Source organism: Biomphalaria glabrata, chromosome 3, assembly GCF_947242115.1.
Source record: "Biomphalaria glabrata chromosome 3, xgBioGlab47.1, whole genome shotgun sequence".
Taxonomy (NCBI): Eukaryota; Metazoa; Mollusca; class Gastropoda; family Planorbidae; genus Biomphalaria; species Biomphalaria glabrata.
In genome coordinates, this window is record NC_074713.1 from 28,845,920 (window position 1) to 28,864,169 (window position 18,250).

The window sequence follows — 18,250 nt, forward strand, 5'->3', positions numbered from 1 at the left end:
AACATTATACAATATCAATCATTCTTACAACACTGTCTCTGGTATCAACTTGTAGCACCCCTTCCTCACCTCAGAAACTTGGTGATTTTTCAAGGTAAAATCTCCAAACCTTACTGCGTGATACGCACAGATTTGAAAAGTCGCTATGTCATTTCTACTTGCGTCGACTGAATAGGTCGTAAAATCTCAACCGACACTTTCAATAATGACACCGTTCTATAACGGACGCTCACCAATAGTCAGTTTTTTTTTTTACAGAAGGCTGGCTTCGCGTGTATTGATTTTTTTCTCAGTGTTATAACCGGTGTAAAAAAAATAAAATCGATATTTTTGATCTGAACAAGTTGATTTTGTTGTATAGAGAGCGTGTTACATGTGACCCAGAAAATAAAAGCCTGTAATAATAACTAATGTTATAGACAGGTTAACAAGCTACAAGCTCTAACATCAAGGGAAACAACACATTGGATTAGCGAAATAGGGCCTACAAGCCCCCTATTTTGGTGCAATACTTTAACGTACACGCATTAGAGTTTCTTATCTTATATAATACAGACAAAGATGGATGAAGGAGTAATCAATAGATATACATGTACCTACACTAGAGCTAAAAGAAATCATTACATTAAATTAGAAGATTTACTCTATGAATGCTGTATTACATTTATTTTAAACAGTTTCTGGAATGTATAAAGTAACTTCGCATTAGCCACAATGACGTATAGTTTAAAATAAATGCTTCCATTATGGCTTACTTATATGCAGCCCACAAAATTATTAAATCAACTAGGGTACTTTAAAATATCAAGCTTTCCTCCCCCTCCCCATCTCTCTTGAAATAAAAGCCCTCAATTATAATAAATAAATAATAAAATTAGCCGGTTAATATAGACAAACGCAATCCAAATTACAAATAAATATTTAATACTTTCTCACATTGTTGAGTATATCAGAACGTCCAAACAGTAATGCATTCAAAATATTGCGTACTAAAATTGTTAAAAAAATATTGAGGTCAGTATTATCCAAAACATCTTTGGGTTGTTTAAAATATAAACTTTAAAGAATATCTAGGAAATATTTTGATGCTCTTTCAAAACCAACTGGAGCAGGAGTTCTCACTCTCGGGTGTCATCCGCCCATTGACTTTTCTGGACAAGTCTATCTCGTGAAACTGTATAGGGGACTCAATGAGTTCCATGTCTTCCGGCTCCAGATCACTCTCCACCAGAAACTCTGGCAAATCCTGGATTGGGAACTCCACTCTTTTAGGCCCACCAGAATTCTGGTTGCGATCAAACAGGAGGTATGTCGTGGTCTGTTGCTCCAGAGGAGGAAGCTTCACAGTTCTTACAGAACTCCGGAAGAGAGGGCCTAACTCGTTGGCGTCAAAGCTGTCATAGCTTTCACGAAGCGTCTGGACTGAATCTCCTGAGAGATGCCTTTCCGGCGAAGATAAATATCCCTGAGTGCCGGTTTTGTTTTGCATGAAAGGTTTGTGAGAATGTGGTCTGCTGTGCAAATGGCGCAAGCCTGAAATCTTATTTGCATAGCCTGAGTCCGAATGTCTAGAGAAAAGGTCAGATCTCATATGCATATAATTGGAACCTATTGTCCTAGAGATGATTTGCTTGAGCTGATCACAGGAAGAACTTATCTGTAACTCGTTTATTTCAAAAGCGCTGTTAAAGCCGTTAGATAATATTCGTGTCAGCTCATTGTCCGTGCTCACGGGAGAGTGTTTCCTTTTGCCTCTGCGTCCCTCTTTGTTTCTTTCTCTAGCTGAGCTCGGGCGGCGAGAGACCGCAGTTGCCTTTTCTCTGCCCTGCAATCTCTTTTTGCCAGGGCCGGCAGCGGGTTTGGACACTTTCCCGAGGTATAGGTCTATAAGTTCTTGCATCGTAGAACAGCCTTGACCACTTCTCTTAACGGTGTTCGAAAGATTCTCCTGCAGGTGTTGATTACGTCGTTTGACATACACCACGGGGATAGAGTTCGAAAGTGCGGTGCAAAGATGGAGGAAGCAGTTTGGATTCTCCAGAGTCGACTCCGTAAAGAAATAAACACAGAGATCACAGCCTGGAATCTGATACTTCAGCTTGGAGTCTGACACAGAACTGGAAGATGTCAGAGAAGTTCTGGGAACTTTTACGTAGAAATCTTCCTGAAGGGCGCCAATGACCGCCCTGTGCATAAACGTATCATTATCAGTCGAATCATCGTTTCGATGGCTTATTATTTGAAGTCTATATGCAGTTTCTTGGAACTTTGATTCGTTCTCATTTAAAATTTGGGATCTGTTTATTTCATCATTAATTTTCTCCGGCACTTTTGCAACAGAAGTACTTGTATTTTGAAGCACTGCAAAATAAAATTGGATAATATAATTAAAATTGTTACTATTTAAAACATATTTTGAATAAAAACAGTTTGATTTCGACTAATGATCTTTAATATATTGTTCCGGTTTTTTAATGTTAATAGCATATAAATGCTAAATAAAAATATCTATATTGATTTATATTTCATTAACTATACATTTGTTCGGATATTGTTTTATAAAAAATAAATTATGTCAAATGATTGTTTGAAATCGCATAATTGACTAATATTACACTTATATTCTTTGACACTACGTCACTATAGTTTATTTATCAATATCAATTGTTCCGAATTTTTAACTTAAAACAAATTTATGTCAAATAATTATATTTTTTTCAAAAATATCGACAATAGGTTATTCAGGATTTTAAAATAGGAAAGTAATTTACTAGAAACGATTATTGAAAATCACTTTTTAGACTTATTTTACAGTTAATTTTCTTGCCGAAACATAATAAAAGTTGTTTAATCGGTAAAGAATGTTCCGGATTTTGTTTCGAAAAAGAAATCGACCTACATTACCTTAATTTTCTTACAAATCGTCGCCAAAAATGATCAGAATTTTATATGAAAAATTTAATAACGCTAATAAATGTTTGAAATCCCTCTTCTAATAAATAAAACACATAATTTTCTCATTTACGAAAATTGGTTGTTCCGGATTTTTTATGAAAAATAGTTTAACTCTATTTATGTAAAATCGCACTTCTCTCTTACACTACATTTAACTTTCTAGCTAAAACGTTAGAAAATCTAATTATCGTTAATATTATGCTCCGATTTTTAAGGAAAACAACTTCCTAACACCAAAGTATGGTTTGAAAAAATCTCCATAAGGCTATGGTACATCTAATTTTCATAACAGACCATCCCACAAATTTGATTTACGGCATTTGATTAATCTGGAATTCTTATTTTCTCTCACTATAAATATATAAACATCCGGAACAATCTATTATAGAAACTTAAAACTAATGCGATGTTTCGGAAGGGAAATTAGATTTTAATCAGATTTTCAATAGCTTTTAGTCTTTTTTTTCTCTCGCAATTAACATGACGGACAGACAGACTGACAGACAAAACAAAAAAAAAGCGTCTTTAATCCTTATATATATATATATATATTAAGTCTAACTAGCCCATGAAATGAAATTCTAAAAGAACAAACTCGGTGCACCAATGTCTATGATCCCTCGAGAAGCTGCTCGTATAGATGACATTTTTTAGTCTAACTAGGACGTGTGACGTAATGGATTTTTTTTTCCTTTGACGTCATATGGAGTTAATTCTTTAATTGAAATGTTAAAAGATCTCACTCGGTGCACCAATGTCTATGAACCCTCAACAAGCTGCTCGTATAGATGATATTTTTAGTCTAACTAGGCCGTGTGACGTAGTGGATTTTTTTCCTTTGACGTCATATGGAATAAATTCTTTAAATGAAATGCTAAAACAACTCGGTATAGTAATGTTTATTAAACCTCGTAATGTGACTCGCATTTTAAAAAGACATAATAGCTAGATTTAGATCTAATCTAGATTTTTTACACTAGATCTAGATTTTTAAAACTAGATCTAGATTTAAGTTCTAATTAAAATCATTATAGAATCTAGATCTAGAATTTCTTGGTCTAGTTTAGAATGTTTGTTGTTTTACATGTTTCGGATATTCCTTCAGAGTTGTAGTCCAAACCGCCCGTAGGACGACGGGGGATGGGAGCGGGCAGGGTTTGAACCTGGGACCATCGATGAATCCAAACGACAGTCCAGCGCGCAAACCGCACTACCAGACAGCCATGATTTAGACTAGATCAAATTCTATAATTTTAATTTCTAGGCTTAAAGTGTAGATTTTTATTTCTAAAGTCTAGATTGTCAATATGTCAATATTGCAATGTTATAAAATACTAAAACTAATCTACTATTTTAATATTTCATATTGCAATAAGTCTATTAATTGATTATCTATTGTTTTTTTTATATATAAATCTTATCTAAATTACATCTACATTATCCCAAATATATATTTTAGATCTAGATCTAGTAGATATAGATATTGAGAGTGCTAAATTAGTAGTTTAATTTAGGTAGATCTACATGCTCATTATAGTTTCATTTAAATGAAAATGCTCAATACCAAAAGATTATCTAAAATCGCTCTTCTGACTGATATATTGTACATATTCGGTAGTTGTCATTCCATAATGTGTAGGTATATTATCAATAGTAGGCTATTAGTTTGTAACCAGTTTGTCATTAGATTAATAACAATGCCTGGTCGTGCGGTTAGCGCGCAGGACTGATTATCTCTACGGTCTCGGTTTCATACCCTGCTCGATGCCATCCTCCGTCGACCAGCGAATATGCGGATCCGACAGTGATCCGTCTCCCACGAGGGCCGCCTCTGAGTTTGTGTTACCACTCTTTGTAATCTTGTTTTAAGTTCCATTTCTTCTTTTAGCACAAGTTTTGGACGTACCTTTAGAATTAACAAATATTACGTCACAGCCTAAGTCTAGCAGCGGTTAGGAAAGGTTTGAACTCGACGCCAATCTGATGACAGTTAAATCAGCTTACCACATAGCCAGATTAACATAAATTTTTTAATTAATTTAATTGCTTAAATCGATAATTCATTTTGGCAAAAAGAATAAGATCTACTGTTTAAAAAAAAAAAAACCTTCCACAAACATCTTCATTTCTACTTTTTAGTAATTGATCCCTCAATTTCGTGGCAATAACCTTTTATTATAAAAGTGTTTTTTCTATTGTATATGCGACAAATGATAGCGACTAAGTTGACCAGATTCTCTGTTTAAAAAAGAATTGGTCCCTTGCATCTAAAAAAGATCATAGTTATTGAGTCAATAGTTTGAATTCAAATAAAAAAAAAAGATCACATAGTTATTGAGTCAATGGTTTGAATTCAAATTTAAAAAAAGATCATAGTTATTGAGTCAATAGTTTGAATTCAAATAAAAAAAAAAAGATCACATAGTTATTGAGTCAATAGTTTGAATTAAAATTTAAAAAAAAGATCATAGTTATTGAGTCAATAGTTTGAATTCAAATAAAAAAAAGATGCATTAAATATCAAAAGAATAGACTCCTCTCCCATCTAGTAATTTTGAATCACTTAAAATTGAAAACTCATACCTCTGCGTCCAGTTAATCTTAAGCTGTGACCACTGTTGTCCGAAATATCCATGTCAGAATTGGTTTCTCTTGATTTGGCTTCCTTTTCCTCTTCTGGCACCAGAGGTTCGATAAACTCCCACAACCGATCCATGGATTCGTCTTGAATTAAGTTTGGATAGGTCTGGAGCAGCTGAATACACCGAGATATCACATCCCGCTGGCCACGCATCCACTGCAGCGCATTCCGGTACGTGTAGAAAGTAGTGCATGGACTTGGAGGGCGAGCATTCCGGTTCCGGCGAATCGCCGTCGGGAGTTTACGGGAGCGACGGTTGTGGGGGCTGAAATTCTGATGTGACGTCATTATACGAAAGAACCAGAACAAATCAATGCCAAATGAGAGTATGTTAAAGTCTGCTGCAAATGTCCAAACCTTTTGCATTAACACAATTCATGAATGAAAATTTCAGGTCCCAGTAGGATGACATTTTTCACATAGGCAAAATTATTGAACTTTACACAGTAAAATTTATTTTAGTTGAGCCTGACTGTTCACTGAACATAACCATTCCATAAAGATAGACAACTTGACGTTTTTTTTGTTATATTTTCTAGGCACTTCAATCTTTATGTTACTTTTAGAAAACATTGGAATTAGTTCTTGCTAAACTCAGTTTGACCTTTAAAAAAAGAAAAAAGGTTAAACTTAATTTAAAAAATAAATTCTCTCGTTTAAAAAAAAAATAAGAAAAAAAATCATTCATTATTGTAAACATTTCTAGATTTACAAATCTGACTTGCGCCAGCAAAGTTACGGAAAAGTATGCACATTTTTATCGTCGTAACAGGTAATTGTTACAAGTATTACGGCAGGTAAGGATAAAAATTTAATTAATTACTCAATAGCCCTTTAAGCGTTCATTGTTTCTTTTTAAATCAATGTTGTCTGCCCATACTGGGCTTGTTTAAATGGCTTTGTTGATGACAGATCACAACAATGGGATTGCCCTGATATCTGTTACAGGGATCCGACATGCCTCTTAAATTTTCCATTACAAAATTGTATCTTTACCCAAATAGGTAAGAGCTAAGAGTACATCATATGCGTGAAGTGTAGGGCAATTGCGTCTAATATTTAAACATTCATGTGTCATTTTCAACTGTTTTGTATTTCATTATTTCCTTAACTTTCGTTTCATTTGGGTAAGTTCTATGTCTCAATAAGATATCATTTGGGTAAGCTCTATGTCTCAATAAGATATCATTTGGGTAAGCTCTATGTCTCAATAAGATATCATTTGGGTAAGCTCTATGTCTCAATAAGATATCATTTGGGTAAGCTCTATGTCTCAATAAGATATCATTTGGGTAAGCTCTATGTCTCAATAAGATATCATTTGGGTAAGCTCTATGTCTCAATAAGATATCATTTGGGTAAGCTCTATGTCTCAATAAGATAGCAATGTTCCAACGTCATTTTAAAAAATGCTTCATACATATTAAACCCCAGTAGGAAGGGGTAATGGCTGAGTGGTAAAGCGCTTAGCTTCCGAACCGGGGTTCGAATCTAGGTGAACACTGGGATTTTGAGTTCCGGTTTGTTAATGCGCCTCTGAGTCCACCCAGCTCTAATAGGTAACGGATATTAGTTAAGGACAGTAAAGGCGGTTGGTCGTTGTGCTTGCCACATGACACCGTCCATAACAGCGGACCACAGAAACTGTTGCATCATTATCGCAAGTTCTGAAAGGGTCACTTTTAAACACCAGTAGAATTAACACTGCTTGACGTAGCAATGAACTTAACAATTAACTGAACAGATTCGAACATTCATTGAAGCTCTTGAGATCCAAGTTCAGTACATCTTTAGGACTTCAGTACATCTAAAGGGCTTCAGTACATCTATAGGGCTTCAGTACATCTATAGGGCTTCGTTCTCCCCAATACTCCTGATGACTCCATATTTGACCACATTCAAGAGACCATTCATAATATCAATTCTGCAAATTAAATAGATATATATAGCTAAATAAATTGGAAGCTAAATTTGTGTCATTACAATATAAAAAAAATTACTCATCACCACTGGGTTTCGTGCTATTAGGTGGTTGCGAAAGTTTAGCATTACATGATGACATTTTGTAGATAATGACATAGTAACCAAGAAAGAGAAACTAATTCAATAGCCTCTTTATAATGTATAGTGACTGACGTTGGAATGGTATGAAGAGAAGATCCAATACAAGAAATGATGAAACCTGGTCCTAGATGCGATATAGTTGAAGACTTCTGACCGGAAGATGTGAGAAGTCTTTAGTTTGTACATCCTTGTGGGAAGGATAAGGATACTAGGTATTACCTACAAAGACCGCATTACAAATAAGGAGATTCAAAACAGAATCATAATGGCATTAGGGCCCTACGTTGACCTGCTGACCACTGTCAAAAAAATGCAAATCTATCTATCTATCTATCTATCTATCTATCTATCTATCTATCTATCTATCTATCTATATTATATATATATATATATATGTAGTGGAGTGGATATCTTTTTAGAAAACACCGGCCACCCCGATATCCACGTGACCCTTCACCCTAGATGGCACCTTGTGTCCGCGCATGACAAGGCAGACCAACGTGGGCACTGTCCATTCGACCGGCATCGCTGTAATGTCCGTATGTTACTGGACCTAAGTCGTCTCCACTCCCTTTTGTGCTTGGTTCTACACCATGTGTTCACGTATGGCTGCAGGTAATCACATTTGACTTATTCCTATTAGCTTGTACATTTAATGACCGGTAGTAGTATACATAGAATATCGCTACCCCCGGAGTTCGTTCATAGTGTTGGAGTATCGTTAGTTTTAGGAAACCAGTATGTAAATGTTTCCATTTGTTGAATTGTGTACCTTTAGTATACCATACGAATTAGATCATATATAGAATGTTAAAGGTCCATCTTGTTAATCTAATTGTACAACCAGTGTGTAGATACTGGCTTTTATGAACCAGTTGTTCTATTTAATTGTTATTGTCTTTTATTGTTTATGTTTCGGGTGTTCCATATCTCTCTTGTGTTTGTATAAGAGATGGTTGGTATACACTATAGGATTTTCTTTTCGTTTTAGTATTTAGACTTTGATGTTGTGTGTACAACTTGGTCTAACCATTTAGGCTTATTAATTATTTTTAGTTAATGCTCATTTGTTATTATGTTTTATGTTTGCCTTTGGCAGGTCTTTAATGTATAATAAACAGTTTTGAATCGCCCTACGAGTCGCCTTGTCCTTTAGTTTGTTCTGTGCCAAACCCACCACATATATATATATATATATATATGTATATTCCGTCTTCCAGGGATTTAAAAGCATTGGATAGTACGACTGAGAAGAAGATGCCAAATAGTGTAGGGGCCAGTACACATCCTTGTTTTACACCGCTCTTAATGGAGAATGGCCTGGAGGAAGAACTTTCAAACTGAACGGTGCCCTGCATGTTTTCGTGAAAAGCTGACACTAGTTTTCTTAACTTATTTGGGCAGCCGATTCTCTCTAGTACAGCAAACAGACCGCTTCTGCTAACAAGGTCAAAGGCCTTGGTCAAATCAATAAAAGCTATGAAGAGGGGCTGCTTTTGTTCTCTGCTCTTCTCCTGTAGCTGCCGCAGAGAGAAAATCATATCTGTTGTAGATCTACCTGCCCTAAAGCCACACTGTGACTCTGGATAAACACGATCTGCCAGGATCTGTAATCGCTTTAGTAATACTCTAGCAAAAGCCTTTCCGACTATGCTAAGCAGTGAGATGCCTCTGTAATTGTTACAATCAGAGCGGTCGCCTTTATTTTTATAAATTGTAACAATGTTGGAGTCTTTCAATTCCTGGGGGACCATTCCTTGTTCCCAGCACAAGCTTAGCAGTTCATGGAGTGGTTTGATTAGGGCATGTTTTCCAGCCTGAATTACTTCAGCAGGAATGCCATCTCCTCCGGGTGTTTTCCCATGTGCAAGCATGTCAATGGCAATGCTCAGCTCCTTTACTGAGGGCGTTTCGTCTAATTCCGTCAAAACTGGAAGTGATGGGAAGTTGGAAACAACATTTGGTGAGATGGCGTTTTCAATCTGGTAGAGTTCTGCATAGTGTTCTACCCATCGTTCCATTTGCCTCAGGCATCAGTGAAAGTATGTGGGAAAACATAGTCAAAGACCGGAGTGCATGGAGACAGACTGTGCGTGCTGGGACAACCCTCGCTGAGAACAAAAGAATTGAAGCGGCTTTAATCAAGAGGAAAAAAAAGAAAGCTGCCCTGTCTGCTAGCCCTAAATCAGAGGCATACACATGTACGAATTGTGGCAAAGTCTGCCGTTCTAGAATTGGCTTGATTAGCCACACCAGATTCTGCCCCGTCTCAAGATTAAGCCAAAACCAGTGACTCACTTGGGCGCATCCATTGCCTTTCGAGACAAAAGGAGCCATATATATATATATATATATATCGTTCTATCTATCGTTCTATCTATCCATCCAACTATCTTTTTCTTTATCCATTTATTTATATCTATTTCAGGCTTTGTTTGTCTATTCCTTAGTCTCTGTCTATTTCTTGCATGTTAAAGAAGTACACTAGATCTAGTTTTGTTCATCTGTATCTGTAGAATCAAAGACAGTATTTACTATTCGTTTAACCACATAATTTATTCCAATGTACTTACATGGTCATGGTATTAAGTTCACCAATAGTAGATATGTCTATCTCTAAAAATAATGCTAAATTTTCTCTTTTATTTCTTATTCTAATTTCCTCATGAAAAGCTTGCGAAGTAAAATCACATCGCCAATGATGACAGAAAACTTTCATCGAATGGCTATTTAAAAATGTTAAAATCCCAATTTGAAACGAAGCGCAAGGAAAAGAAAAAGTCACTCTATGATTGTTTCATTTTTTTCCCCCTCTAGTCATTAAAAAAATGATTAAAAACCGTTCTAGACCGATGGGATCGATAACTGCCCGGAGCGAGAGTCAACGACAGCAGAGTTACTAAGCAGGACAATTGGTTGGCTTTTCAATATATATCCCTGGCATAGTGGTTGCTTACTGAAGCGAGGAGACTCAGTTCATTGTATCTAGTAAGATTTTGCTTTTCAGAGGCACACGCAGGGGGTGCCGCAATGGTGTCACTTTGGTAACACACTGTCAAAACGTGTGGACAGTAAGAAAGTCAATTTGTCAAAAGTCAAGTAAAATTAGGTCAAACTTTTGGCATTTGAGTCGAAAATCAAATAGGTTAAATATTTGTACCCAGTGACCTCTATGACTTTTTAATTTCTTAGAGTTTTTAGTTTTTTTGTTGTTTTTTTCTAAATTCATCCCAAGCAGTTAGCTTGTATGTTTTTAAACTATCATTGTATTTTCTTTTACTTTTAAAAGTTAAAGAATGGACAGTTATTATTTAAACTAACCTCGAAACGTAGATCGAGTCTTTAAATTTCTTTATGAAACAAAAGATTTTGTTTCATACTTTATCTTGTGAGGAAAAGATTTGCAACTAAGAGGATTTTTATAACACACCCATCTCAAACTTGCAAGAGACTCCTCTAAAACTTGCAAGAGACTCATCTTGAACTTGTAAAAGACTCATCTCAAACGCAAAAGACTCATCTCAAACTTGCAAGAGACTCATCTCAAACTTGCAAGAGACTCATCTCAAACTTGCAAGATACTCATCTTGAACTTTCAAGAGACTCATCTCAAACGCAAGAGACTCATCTCAAACGCAAGAGACTCATCTCAAACTTGCAAGAGACTCATCTCAAACTTGCAAGAGACTCATCTCAAACGCAAGAGACTCATCTCAAACGCAAGAGACTCATCTCAAACTTGCAAGAGACTCATCTTGAACTTGCAAAAGACTCATCTCAAACTTGCAAGATACTCATCTTGAACTTTCAAGAGACTCATCTCAAACGCAAGAGACTCATCTCAAACTTGCAAGAGACTCATCTTGAACTTTCAAGAGACTCATCTCAAACGCAAGAGACTCATCTCAAACTTGCAAGAGACTCATCTCAAACTTGCAAGAGACTCATCTCAAACTTGCAAGAGACTCATCTCAAACTTGCAAGAGACTCATCTCAAACGCAAGAGACTCATCTCAAACGCAAGAGACTCATCTCAAACTTGCAAGAGACTCATCTCAAACTTGCAAGAGACTCATCTTGAACTTGCAAAAGACTCATCTCAAACTTGCAAGAGACTCATCTCAAACGCAAGAGACTCATCTCAAACTTGCAAGAGACTTATCTCAAACTTGCAAGAGACTCATCTCAAACTTGCAAGAGACTCATCTCAAACGCAAGAGACTCATCTCAAACTTGCAAGAGACTCATCTCAAACGCAAGAGACTCATCTCAAACGCAAGAGACTCATCTCAAACTTGCAAGAGACTCATCTCAAACTTGCAAGAGACTCATCTTCAACTTGCAAAAGACTCATCTCAAACTTGCAAGAGACTCATCTCAAACTTGCAAGAGACTCATCTCAAACTTGCAAGAGACTCATCTCAAACTTGCAAGAGACTCATCTCAAACTTGCAAGAGACTCATCTCAAACTTGTAAGAGACTCATCTCAAACTTGCAAGAGACTCATCTAAAACCTGCCCAAACTCCAAACCAGACCTAAATTCAGTTCGCTTGACATGGTATAAACTATTACTTAGAAAGGATGAACCGTTTCTGAGACTTAGAGCTTACGAGGGTATTGTGTCATCAACACATCCACCAACGTATGTCATAGATCTACTGAATGTTGTAACTAGAAGTAGGATCATCCATTAATGTTGACGATGAGACAGTTCCGACTCAATATCTGAGTGTATGGCCAGTAGTTGGAATGATTGTCAGGCTATTTAAGAGGCATGCCTTTGGAAACATTTTATAGATAGTGGAGTGCTTACATCTATTACGACTTACGACAATAACATTCTTATGGAAATAAAAGACTAAAAGAAAGAAAGAATAAAAATAGAAAGAACAACTATTGGTTGGTTGATAGATTTGAATCTGTATTATAGCAAGCAGACGTCAAAATGTCAATGACGTTGTGTTTTTTTTTTCAGTCTCATCTTATGTTAGATATCTTAGCAGAAGCGTAGCAAGGTACCCGTGGGCCCGGTTCATGAATATGTTGGTCGGCTCCCAACTTTCCAAAAAGACAAGTTTAGTGTGTGACATCAAATATCGAGCTGTCTGTGTATCGGTACATTTTTCAGGTAATATGAATCCGTACAAGTAATAGTGTACAACTTCTAACAATATTTAATGACTAAATGTGTTTTTTAAATGAACAAAAGATATTTTACTAGCTCTAGTTTCTAGACACATTTTCATTCCGAAACCATTTTTATGTGTCAAACTACTCAACATCGATACAAACTGTAGTCTAGTTCTATACTCAACATCGATACAAACTGTAGTTCTATGTAAAGTAGTTAAAAGTAAATAAATCTCACACTTATAGACTTTAATTTCATTTTTCTGGCCTAATGATTAACAAAGTCCAAGATCATTGGGGCATCTCTTTCTCAACGTTTGGCTGGTTCACGCTCAAGGGAGAGAACATCAAGTGAAGCCAACTTGCTCTGTGCCATACAGCTTCTTAAATAGTTGTTTAATCAATCGAGAATGACCGAAACTTCGAGAATGATTGCTCTTCTGAAGAAACTGTCGCAGTCAAAGTAAGAAATAACATGCATGCTGTAATAATATTTAGAAAACTTGATGATAAAAACTTGATGATTTAAAAAAACAGCAAATTTCGTATTACACACAGAATAACTATGTCTTTTTGATGGTTGAATCTCTGAAAAGTATTCTTTGGTATTATCTGGGTAAGATGAGACTAGAAACATGGTGGCATCATATAACTCATTGTCGTTTGCTTTTGAAATAAAACTGAGCATATACGACTGAAATGTGTTAACAATAATTTTTAGGGCCATAAAATATGTCATGTAATTGATAGTTCGGTAAAATGTTTACTTCCAAAGTCTCCACCATCTTGAAGTCATTGAAGAATCGATTGGAGTAAAACAAACACCTGGACCAACAACTTCAGTGTTGAGAGACTTCAGAGAGGCTTTTATTTTGTACACTCTCAAAGTCATTGCTCAAACCACGCACTTCAATATAGATCGTCGCTAGTTGACGCATAGCTGTATGTAGATCTTGCTTTATATGTAGACCTTGCTTTATGTAGATCTTGCTTTATGTAGATCTTGCTTTATATGTAGATCTTGCTTTATATGTAGATCTTGCTTTATGTAGATCTTGCTTTATATGTAGATCTTTCTTTATGTAGATCTTGCTTTATGTAGATCTTGCTGTTGGTTGCGCTTACAATTGTATAATTGACAGTATGCAGAACAATAGTGTCGAATGTTTCTCATTTTAATCTAAGTGCGGCAGCTTCCAGTTTTCCTTAAAGGGAGTACAGTATCAAAGTATCTAAATCTCATTACTGTTAGAGCACCATTCCTTGATGACCACCATGTTGGCTAATGTTTTTTAGTGTCCTAGAAACTTTACTCTCCCTGTAGGATTTAAGAAGCCCTCATCTTGATATGCTATGAGCATAAAACACATACACATTGTTTTTTTTTACCAAGCTGCAACTTATTGAACACATGTGACGGACTCTTCAAGAGCAAATTTAAGTTTTTTTGTAAATACTTGGGGTGTTTGTTCAGACAATTCTGCATACTTCTGGCTCTCACAAATATGAAATCCTATCAATGGTTTTATTAACGTACAGAAGAAGAAACAATGACACACTAGTGGACAGTGTGATTAGGACTAGCCACTATTACAATAAGTTCCTAATATCAAAGAAGTTCAAGCCACTGGTCCACTCTAGTTAAAAACAAGGGTTGAGGTTTAGAAGTTAAAATACAATTTAGTAAAATATTTCGGATATTTGAAGGAGCTTTCTTTTTTGTAGATATATTCCAAACATTCATTTTTTCTTTTCACAGCATGGATACTACGCCATTGGATCTAGGCCTCATGGGTCTTTTAGGGAGACGCCTCTGAACACATTGTCGCGTGTTTCTTTGTATTTTCACACAACGATGACGATGGATATTGGTTACCTATTGCTGTTTGCGTGTCTACGCCCAAAGTAGAACTTCGTTGACGTCTTTTATTACGTGCGTGTTGCTGTGCGTGCCTGGGTGTTTGGCTCTTACGTATTCAGATGAATGAATCGATGACGCAGTTGACGTCTGTCAATACATTTCATTAGTAGCAACAGAACCTCAAGAATACAAGGCCACGCTGCTTTTGTTACGACTTTGTGTTGTGTAAAAAATGTATCGTCTCAGTGTCTTACAGGTCAAGAAATAATAACCAAAAACTCATTATTGCTTGAGATATTCATGTCTACTAATCCTAGTAAAAAAAATTATGTTGCATTGCTAATTTGTTTGAGTGTCATAGAAACATTACTCTTCCCTCAACGTTTAGAGCAGATCTATCGTTTCACGTATCCCTCATTTATTATTAATACTACATCACCCATCACAATTCCCACTTTCACGTGCACTATCCATCACAATTCCCACTTTCAGGTGCACTACCCATCATAATTCCATCTGCGCATATGCACAATCCATCATTAACCTCACGTGCACTACCCAGCATAATTTCCTCTGTGCACATGCACTATTCATCATATTTGCATCATTACCGTTCGTGAAAGTATTAATGGTGAACAAATTGATTTGGTAGAAAAAAAAAAAAGGTTTCCTCCTTGAGTCATACCAAGAGTAAGTGGAGTCACTAGAAGGGTGCAGACCTTAGAGGTGCAACTTTATATACATGCTCTAGTTACATAATATCATATTTTTGGTATGATAAGTTTGGTGTTTAAGAAGTGCCTTTTAAGGGCGCATATTTCAGTTGTATTATTAAATGATGTAATGACTTTCATCTTTTAAGTAAAACTTTTTTTTGCGAAAAACCTTAGCACCAAAATCGAATTTAAAGGTTCTTTTGAAGAAGACAATTAATTGCGTCTTCACCAATGCGATTCTAGAGTCTATAGCCGTCTTACGTCAGAACGTACAAACTTCTCTCGAGTAAACATCGTTATGTTGAAAATAGCCCCCCCCCCTTTTTTTACCTTTTTGTATTTTGCAAGATGCTTTGTTAATCTCCTGGATTAACTTAGGAAATCAAGACTATAGCAGACTTACATACTTTTAGGCTTCGAATGTTTTCTAGTATTATTCATTATCAACCAATCCCACCCCTTCTTAATTGAATTCGACCTGCAATCTTCTTACCAGGAGAAATAGTGTATTACAGACGCCAGGAGCATTAGTTGCTGAAGATTAAAAATTCTGAAAATGCTTGGCGTCCGGGACTTACTTACAATCCTTCCTAAGAACCCTAGCTTACCAATAGAGCAGCAAACGCAAAATTGTTAGCATGGTTGTGAGAAATTAACGTTTTCTTTGTTGTTGGTTGTTTTTTTTTGGTGGGGGAGGGGTGGGGGAGATGACAGCCTGAGCTAACAGCAACTGGTGAAACCGGTCCCAATCTAATGACGCCACTACCATGAGTCAAAACAACTTAAATCTAGTTAGCTCCAGAATAATAAAACACATTACGCAATATATGCATTCTCTACTACCAAATTGTTTCTCATTTTTAACTCTGTAAACATTAAAGGAATCTCTCAGGTGATACTATAACTCATACTAAGATTAAAATACATTTAGAACTCAACTTTTATTTTCTGTTGTTTATGAAGTAATAGTAAGATCTCTGGATCATTAAGTAATTAAAAAAAGGGAATAAATTAATTTGATTGACTACAAAATAAAGTGAAACTTTATTTACCTACTACCAATCAGACTAGAAGGCTAAAAATTGCCCTAATGAATCAGAGTGTTCACAAACGAATCATTTAAACAATCCGTTAGAAATAGAGAAGCTGGCATTGACCCAATGAAGAAGACTAGAAAAAAAGTAATTGATAATGGTAACCACTCAGAATTATACAATGTAAAAGAGAAGGAGTAGAACTAGCAGCTATTGAACCAACATACGCCAAATAGATCGTCTACCTGAACGACTCCAAAAATGTCATCAAACTTTACAAAAGAACTCACGCCCCTTATATCAAATCACTCAACAGATCACTAACAGACCTGTACAAATACAGCAAGAAATCTTCAGTTGATCTCAGTGCACATATATAACAAATATAACAAGACATCTTCAGTTGATCTCAGTGCATATATATATATAACAAGACATCTTCAGTTGATCTCAGTGCACATATATATATAACAAGATATCTTCAGTTGATCTCAGTGCACATATATAACAAGACATCTTCAGTTGATCTCAGTGCACATATATATATAACAAGACATCTTCAGTTGATCTCAGTGCACATATATAACAAGACATCTTCAGTTGATCTCAGTGCACATATATAACAAGACATCTTCAGTTGATCTCAGTGCACATATATAACAAGACATCTTCAGTTGATCTCAGTGCACACATATATATAACAAGACATCTTCAGTTGATCTCAGTGCACATATATAACAAGACATCTTCAGTTGATCTCAGTGCACATATATAACAAGACATCTTCAGTTGATCTCAGTGCACATATATAACAAGACATCTTCAGTTGATCTCAGTGCACATATATAACAAGACATCTTCAGTTGATCTCAGTGCACATATATATAACAAGACATCTTCAGTTGATCTCAGTGCACATATATAACAAGACATCTTCAGTTGATCTCAGTGCACATATATATATATAACAAGACATCTTCAGTTGATCTCAGTGCACATATATAACAAATATAACAAGACATCTTCAGTTGATCTCTGTGCACATATATAACAAATATAACAAGACATCTTCAGTTGATCTCTGTGCACATATATAACAAGATATCTTCAGTTGATCTCAGTGCACATATATAACAAGATATCTTCAGTTGATCTCAGTGCACATATATAACAAGATATCTTCAGTTGATCTCAGTGCACATATATAACAAGATATCTTCAGTTGATCTCAGTGCTCATATATAACAAGATATCTTCAGTTGATCTCTGTGCACATATATATATAACAAGATATCTTCAGTTGATCTCTGTGCACATATATATATAACAAGATATCTTCAGTTGATCTCAGTGCACATATATATATATAACAAGATATCTTCAGTTGATCTCAGTGCACATATATAACAAGATATCTTCAGTTGATCTCAGTGCACATATACAGTAAGGAAACAGATGACACACTGTTAAAATGGAGGAGTCAGAAAACCGAAATACCCGCAGGGCCATCTATGAGTTTAAACTTTATTTACCTACAACCAATCAGACTAGAAAGCTAAAAAATGCCCTTATGGGTCAGAGTGTTCACAAATGAATCATTTATGACACCCTGTTAATTTTTTGCTTGACATCTGTGTTCGAGTCATCCGACCAAAGAACATCTGAGACTTACAGTGCTATTAGTAGAGATATGGTGCTCTAAGTATTAGCAATACATCATCATCATCATCACTCCTTTGAGTTCCTCATGGAACATAGGGCCTCGACAAAAACACGCCACTCTAAACGGTCTCTTGTTAGTTTTTTTATGGTTTCCCAGCTCTTACCGGTCTTCTCTGCTACCTCAA

The 18,250-nt window shown here is 35.9% G+C and overlaps 1 protein-coding gene and 1 long non-coding RNA gene across 4 annotated transcripts; one reads left to right on the plus strand and one right to left on the minus strand.

Moving 5' to 3' along the window:
* Positions 1 to 357: 357 nt before the first annotated feature.
* On the minus strand, positions 358 to 10,544 carry LOC106055482 (uncharacterized). 3 transcript variants are annotated; one of them, XM_013211749.2, is made up of 4 exons: positions 10,234 to 10,544; positions 7,349 to 7,520; positions 5,539 to 6,200; positions 358 to 2,361 (listed from the first exon to the last, which is right to left on the minus strand). In XM_013211749.2, the coding sequence occupies exons 3-4, from the start codon at positions 5,960 to 5,962 to the stop codon at positions 1,094 to 1,096; spliced, it is 1,692 nt and encodes a 563-aa protein (XP_013067203.2). In that variant the 5' UTR covers positions 5,963 to 6,200; positions 7,349 to 7,520; positions 10,234 to 10,544; the 3' UTR covers positions 358 to 1,093. The 3 variants fall into 3 exon arrangements, with proteins under 3 accessions (XP_013067203.2, XP_013067205.2, XP_013067206.2); XM_013211751.2 differs by having other exon boundaries at positions 7,327 to 7,520; XM_013211752.2 differs by lacking the exon at positions 7,349 to 7,520.
* LOC129925306 (uncharacterized) lies at positions 8,046 to 8,794 on the plus strand. The gene is made up of 2 exons (XR_008777105.1): positions 8,046 to 8,275; positions 8,760 to 8,794. It is a non-coding gene; the product is annotated as an uncharacterized LOC129925306 (long non-coding RNA).
* Positions 10,545 to 18,250: the final 7,706 nt, after the last annotated feature.